Source organism: Nicotiana sylvestris, chromosome 8 (assembly GCF_000393655.2).
Source record: "Nicotiana sylvestris chromosome 8, ASM39365v2, whole genome shotgun sequence".
In the NCBI taxonomy this organism is placed as follows: domain Eukaryota; kingdom Viridiplantae; phylum Streptophyta; class Magnoliopsida; order Solanales; family Solanaceae; genus Nicotiana; species Nicotiana sylvestris.
In genome coordinates, this window is record NC_091064.1 from 167,342,721 (window position 1) to 167,350,601 (window position 7,881).

General features: G+C 40.7%; 1 protein-coding gene across 1 annotated transcript; it reads right to left on the minus strand.

The window, feature by feature from the left end:
- Positions 1-1,826: 1,826 nt before the first annotated feature.
- On the minus strand, positions 1,827-2,183 carry LOC138875970 (uncharacterized). Its single transcript, XM_070154851.1, has one exon. It carries the CDS (start codon positions 2,181-2,183, stop codon positions 1,827-1,829), a length of 357 nt encoding a protein of 118 aa, XP_070010952.1.
- Between the last annotated feature and the right edge of the window lie 5,698 nt (positions 2,184-7,881).

Consider the following 7,881-nt stretch of genomic DNA (forward strand, 5'->3'; position numbering starts at 1 on the left):
ATGTGTCATAGTAGTCCTCTACTTCAGGATTTTCCCCAAACACTGGCAAACAGTAGGCCCTCTAAATGGCCTCTATGGATGCATCCACACTCTTCTTTTGAACCATGCAAACATGGTTAACATGTTCCAGGCAGCTCGCATAAAACTCCCGAACAACCATTAAATTGGCTTCGTTAGGTTCTTCAAACAATATTCCCAGCCCTTGCCGAACCAATTCACGATACATATTGGGGCAGTCATTTTGGATGAATCACATATCAATTCCCCTCTTTGGTATGGGTTTCTCGGGTGACTTATTACAGAAATGTTCTGGGGCTGCACTGGATATGAACTTGTTACTATCAAACAGGTGAGCATTAGCAGAAGGTCGCAGCCGGAACGAGCCATCGTGACTACTGGAGGAGGCACATGTAGTTCTTCATTTCTTGGATGGTGTCATAATACCTGAAACAAACACCAATATTAGCTAAAGGCACAATGTGTGAACCAAGAGAGGATACTCAGACTTCACCAGCATACTTGGTCACAAAATTACATTCTAAAACTCATTTTAGCATTTATACAAACACCTGATGTGCACGGTTCACCCGAACCCCTAAATAACAATTTTTTAACCCCAATTTGATGAAAGATACACCAATGTTGCACATAACCTATCATAGTGAAATTCGACTATTACCCTAACACAAGAACAAGTATAACTAGAGAGAAAGAACAAACAAAAATCTATTACAATTCAAGAAAAAGAAAAGAAAGTAAACTAAATTAAGAAGGGAAAAACATGTCACTTACTTGAGGAAAACTTGTGAGGATTTGGGTTGGGGAGAAAAGGAAGGAAAACACTGTTAATTGATGGTAGGGATCTATGGAAGAGAAGAGATGAGAGAAGGGGGTAGGGTTAGGGGTGTTGAGAAGAAGGGGAAAGGGTGGGATTTTGAAATTGGGGGTGTTTAGGAAGGGGGTTCAAATTTAGGTTAAGAAAGGGGGGGGGGTCAGGATTTCTAAAGAGAAAAAGAAATAAATAAATGACATACAAAATGGGTGACCAATGCGCGGTCGATGCGCGGCCGCGCATGTGTGGCAGTGAGGGGCCAAAAATATGTGGTCAGGTGCGCGGCCGCGCACAGTTGGCAGTGAACGTTTGAAAATGCATGGTTCGATGCACGGCTGTACACGTTTTTTTTAAAAGTACCTCCTACATCATAGTATATACTAATTTCTACCTATTCTATGTTGTGAAGAAATGTGAAGTCGAATGAAAGGAAAATCTAACTAGCAGAAGGGTTAGAGGTAGTTCTGAGTTATAGTCGTCAGCTTAACTCAACGAGCATCCTCAGTTGATTTTGATGCTCGAGTATTGATGCGCAAATCTTGTAACAAGATACTGTTTTAGTCTGAGCCTATTTACTTTGAAACTTTCTGTTCCATCTTGGTTCTGTATCTCAATTGCCCCGTATGGTGATATATGTTTCACCATATATGGTCCTGTCCATTTAGACTTGAATTTTCGGGAAGTAATCTGAGTATACTATTGTACAGTAAGACTTTGTCCCCTTCATGAGACTCCTTTGGCCTAATCAGACTATCATGCCATATTTAGTCTTTTCCTTGAAGATCCGTGCACTTTCATACGCGTCCAATCTGAACTCTTCCAATTCATTCATCTGCTCCAACCTGTGATCACCTGCAAGACTAAGATCAAGATTAAGCATCTTAATTTCCCAATAAGCCTTATGTTCTATCTCAACAGATAGGTGACACAACTTACCATACACTAATTTGAATGGCAAAGTCCTTATGGTTGTTTTGAATGCAGTTCTATATGCCTATAGTGCTTCATCTAGCTTGACAGACCAATCTTTACGAGAAGCATTAACTGTCTTTTCAAGAATTCGTTTTAGTTCCCGGTTAACCACTGCGACTTGCCCACTAGTTTGGGCATGGTATGTGGTTCCTTTTAAATGTGTGACCCCATACTTGGACAGTATTGCAGCAAACTGCTTATTCACAAAGTGTGACCCATTGTCACTGATAATCACTCGAAGTATCCCAAAACTGGTAAAGATGTTTTTCCGCAAGAACTCATACACCACCCGAGCATCATTGGTCCTAGTAAGGATTGCTTCGACCCGTTTAGAGGCATAGTCAATGGCTACTAGGATATACTTATGAGAATGTGACATTGGGAACGGACCCATGAAGTCGATGCCCCAAACGTCAAAATTTTCATATACCAGAATGGAGTTGAGAGGAATTTCATCCTTCTTGCTAATATTACCTGCTCTCTAACACTTGTCACATGCAGCTACATACGCCTTTGCATCTTTGTACAAAGTAGGCCAAAAGAACCCAGCTTCCATGAACTTTGTCGCAATGCGATTTCCACCATAGTGACCTCTAGCTACTCCATCATGGCAATGAGACAGAATGCTTACCATTTCTCCTTCAGGCATACATCTTCGAATCACACCATCTACATACAGTTTAAACAAGAAAGGGTCATCCCAAAAGTAACTTTTTAGCTCACCTTGAAGCTTCCTTCTTTGATCATGAGTGAGGTCACGAGGTAACCATCCACTAGCCAAAAAGTTGGCTACATCCGCATACCAAGGCGGCCTTTTGGAGACTGCTGCAATGGAAAAAAATCTGCTCATCAGGGAACTCTTCCCTTATTTCGATTGGTTCAACTGGAGGTTTCTCAAGTCGAGATAGATGATCTGCGACTTGATTTTCTATACCCTTCCTATCTTTTATCTCCAAGTCAAACTCTTGGAGCAACAACACCCACCGTATTAGACACAACTGTGATTCCTTCTTACTCAACAGGTATTTTAACTCTGAGTGACAGTGTGTACAATCACCTTGCTTCCCACCAGGTATGATCTAAACTTGTCAAAAGCAAAGACCATAGCAAAAAACTCCTTCTCAGTAGTGGCATAATTGACTTGAGCATCATTCAATACCCTGCTTGCATAGTAGATGGGCCTAAATATTTTATCTCTTCGTTGCCCTAGAACTGCTCCAACAGCTACGTCACTCGCATCACATATTATCTCAAATGGCTGGCTCCAATCAGGTGTCACCATAATAGGAGCACTCACAAGCTTTTCCTTTATCAATTCGAATGCTTTTAAGCACTCCACATTGAAAATAAACTTGGCATCCTTCGCTAGCAATTGTGTCAATGGCTTGGTAATGTTGGAATATTTTTTATAAACCTCCTATAGAACCCAGCATGTCCCAAGAAAATTCTTATGCTTTTCACCGAAATGAGGGGGGGGGAGCCTAGCAATAACATCAACCTTAGTTCTGTCAACTTCAATTCCATGCGCAGTTACCTTGTGTCCTAGGACAATTCCCTCCTTCACCATCAAGTAACATTTCTCCCAGTTAAGAACCAAGTGAGTAGCTTCACAACGTTCAAGCGCGAGTTTCAAATTCATCAAACAATCCTCAAAGTCATCAGCAAAAAGGGTGAAATCATCCATGAACACCTCTAGACACTTCTCTTTTAAGTCAAAGAATATTGACATCATGCACCTCTGAAAAGTGGCAGGTGCATTACATAGCCCAAACGACACCTCCTATAAGCAAAAATACCTGACGGGCAAGTGAATGAGGTCTTCTCAACACCTTCTGGGGTAATGGGTATCTGATTGTATCCTGAATACCTATCCAGGAAGCAGTAGCATCCGTGTCCTACCACTTTCTCAAGCATTTGATCAATAAATGGGAGTGGAAAGTGGTCTTTCCTTGTTGCCTCATTCATCCTTCTATAATCAATGCACATTCTCTACCCGGTGACTGTTCTTGTGGGGATCAATTCATTATCTTCATTTTTCAACACTGTCATGCCCCCTTTTTTGGGTACAACTTGCACTGGACTAGTCCACTAGCTATCAGAGATGGGAAAAACCACTCCCACATCTAGCAATTTGATGATCTCCTTATGCACTACCTCCTCCAAATTTTTGTTCAGCTTGCGTTGAGGTTGCACCACTGGCTTGCTATTTTCTTCCAACAGAATTTAGTGCATGCATATGGCTGGACTGATTTCTTGAATATCAGCTCTGCTCCAACCAATGGCCTTCTTGTGCTTTGATAGTAGCTCCACTAGTTTTTGCTTCTGTGTACCTGTCAAATAGGCAGAAATAATCACAGAAAAATTATTATTTTCAAGAAAAGTATATTTCAAGTGAGTGGGGAGGACTTTGAATTCCACATTGGGATTAGAAGCCTCCTCTTTTAGTTCCTCCTCATCAACCACTTGCTCCTTGGTTTCAAGAGCTTCAACCTCTTTCTTTATTTCAGGATCTTCATCCTTCACTGTGCTAGACTGAGTAATACACCTCTCTAGAGTATCCTCCACAAGCTTGTAAAACTTGTACTTCTCAGCCAACTCCCTAGTGACATCAAGCTTGAAACACGAGTAGGCAGACACCTCATCACTGGGGTATTTCATCATTCTCTTCATCTGGAACACCACTTTCTCAGTTCCCGCTCTAAGCATAAGCTGCCCATCATAAATATCAAGGATGGCTCTGCCTGTACACAAAAATGGCCTCCCTAGAATTAAAAGTACCTCCCTGTTTACCTCCATATCCACCATAATAAAGTCTACGGGGAACACAAACTTGTCCACCTGCACTAGAATATCTTCAATGGTTCCCTCAGGTAGAATGGTGGTCTGGTTGGCCAGTTGTAGGGACACTGGTATTGATTTGTTCACTCCAAGTTCACCTCCAGTTTCCTGAATACAGACAGAGGCATTATATTTACAGACGCACCTGAATCACGGAGGGCCTTGTCAAAATTTTTGTTCACCAACGAGCATGGTATGGTGAATCTTCCTGGCTCCCCACACTTTTGGGAAATTTTGTTTTGCAATATGGCACTACAGTGGGCATTAATCTTGACCACTGTTGTCTCATCCAATTTTCTCTTGCTAGACAGGATTTCCTTCAAGAAATTTGCATAAGCGGGCATCTAAGTGAGTACCTCTATGAAGGGATGTTCACATAAAGTTGTTTGAGCATCTCCAAGAATCGCCCAAAATACTTGTCAAGTTTCTCCTGCTTCATCTTTTGAGGGAACAGTAGAGCTGGTATATGTCTACTTTCTTTAATTACTTTTTGTACCCCGTTATTCTGGCTCTTTTGCTCTTCATACTTTTCCTCTGCTGGTGTCTCAGTCTGCTTGTTGACCACCTCCAATTTAGCCTTCACTATTAGGTCAACCAATGTTTTTTCGCTTCTCAGAGATACAACTTTGATTGTTCCCTTCGAGTTCTTTCAGTGTCGGATATGAGAGTCCCAGGAGCCCTTTCAGACAACAAATTTGCAATCTGTCCCATTTGTCTTTCTATGTTACAGATAGTCGTTCCCTGAGTCTCGAATTTTTCATCTATTTTGTTAATGAATGCCTTCATGAGATCTTCCATATTTGACTGATTTAGCTGTGGTGGTTGGTATTATTGCCTCTGCTTGTTCTGAAAACCTTGTGGTCCCTGACCCTGGGGTCTGAGATTATTTTGCTGCCATGAGTTCAATCTCCCATTAGGTGAACTCCATGAAAACCTAGATGTTTTTGACCCATAGCATTAAAGTTGTTCCCACCTTGGTAGTTTCCTCTATTAAAATTTCCCATAGTGTTGACCTCCTCAACTGTAGCTTGACACTCGTGTGTAGGGTGTCCCATCCCACAGATGTCACAACTCAGTTGTAGTTGAGTTTTCACTTGAGACATAGTCAATTGCTTGATGTCCTTTGCAGCAAGTCCTTAGCCATTGCTGCAATTTGGGCCTGCATTGCTATAGACGATTCTACTTGGTGCACCCCTGCTGATTTTCTCCGATCCCCTTGGTTCATGGCCCATTGATCTGCATCTTTAGATAGTTCATTCAAGAGAGTAACAATCTCTTCCGGAGTTTTTTTCATCAGAGGGTCTACAATTGCGCTATTTAGCAATCTCCTTGATGACGGGTTTAAATCGTCCCAAAAGTCCTGAAGTCGCATCCGTTACTCCATTCCGTTGTGAGGGCACCTCCGCAGCAGCTCCTTAAGTCTTTCCTATGCTTCGAACACTGTCTCTCCTTCACCTTGGCTGAAATTGTAAATCTCCTTCCTCATCCTTCCCATTTTAGCAGCCAAGAAATATTTTTCTAGAAAATTGGTAGTCATATCCTCCCACGTACAGATTGACCTAGTGGGAAAACTTCTCAGCCACTGTGTTGCATCATCCTTCAACGAGAACGGGAATGCTCTAAGGTATATAGCATCCTGTGATGCTCCATTGTAGAGGAATGTGTTCATAATTTCATCAAAGTCCATCAGATGGTTGTTGAGATCTTGCCTCTAAAAATGCAATTATTCTGAATGGTCTGGATGACTCCATGTTTGAGTTTAAAATTGTTGTCATTAATGGGTGAGGACTCACACTAGACTATTGTTGGTTGTACACCAGTCTAACACAATCTCCCAGTAATCTCCCAAGCCTAGAGCCTACATTTTCAAATACATCCTCAAGAATTCGATTGGGATTGAGTCTTCGATCCCCATCAACCATTCCATCATCCATTCTGCAGCCGCTTCAGCCGCTAATCGTGCTTCCTGTTGCTGAGCCGCATCTTTGGAAGCTAGGTCTACTATCTCTTCGTTGTTCACCATTTTATCCTGAGTTGAAGGCTGACCCAACAATAATCCACTTGATCATTTCTCTTTTTTCAACTACCTCAGGTGTTTGTCTAACTCTGGGTCGTATGGCACCAAATCTTTTGAAGAGGATCGAGTCATACACTACTGAACTTAACCTGTTACCTGCACACAAATGAAAAGAGTGTAAAAAACAAAAATAAAATAAAGTAGTTCCTGAATTAGCACTGAAAACTAATTTAAATGCTATTAATCGCCAATCTCCGGCAACGTCGCCAAAATTTGATGAGAGCAAAACCAGTGTACAAAATGTAGGCTCGCTAGTCAAAGATAGTATAGTATTAAATTGTCTCCACAAGGATTGGTTTCAATAATGTTCTATTAATTCTTCAGCTTAACACTATCTAGGATAATAAACCTTTTAATTTATGTAATTATTGACTAAAAATAAACTAAGATTATTAGCTGTAAGAAACTGGTGATACCCAAATGATTGGTAATGATAAAGGAATATCAATGAGAGAGGTAAGGGTGATGACAAGATATGTGATCAACTATTGTTCCAGGTAACTCTATACTAAATTCAATCTTAGCTTCTATTGATTCTTTAGATTTCAATAGATGATTAGGCTACTTTGGGAATTTCAATTCTTCTTCCGAATAAATTTGATTCCTTTTGCTATCCCAACAACATGCCCTATGAATGTATGCACAAAAGTCGTTAATGAATGAACTTTCGGAGGACACCTCTCAGTTATTCTCCTAAACTGGGTAAATCAATAACTCCTTAAGCTCTTTCGATTACCTCGAAGAGGCCTAAAATCAACCCAATTAAGATAGCACAAAGCAAATAGTAGTAAATTTCTCTTTCGATTAAAGTAAAACTATAATAAACCTTGCAATTCAATTAAGAATTCATTCAGTAAAGTCGGGCAATTAACATAGAGTAAAATCCAAAACAATCGTCAATTCATAACATCCGTCAACAACCCTGAGGAGAATTACTCCATAATGAAGAAAGTATTCAAAACAAGAGTATTAGAAGAACAAGAAGGCATTACAATTCCCAAATTCAGCCAAACATTCGTATTGAGTAAATTAGATCCAGTATTTCGCTTTCCCGTTGCTTTTGTGCTTCTTCTCCCTCCAAAGTTCTCCTAAAATAAAAGATACCATCTTTTTGGACGAGCTGGGATTCATATATGTCAAGGGAAGTCGCCTCCAAAGTTAC

Excerpts from the sequence above, each read along its gene's own strand:
- LOC138875970 (XM_070154851.1), bottom strand. The coding sequence starts at position 2,183 with ATGTCACATTCTCATAAGTATATCCTAGTAGCCATTGACTATGCCTCT.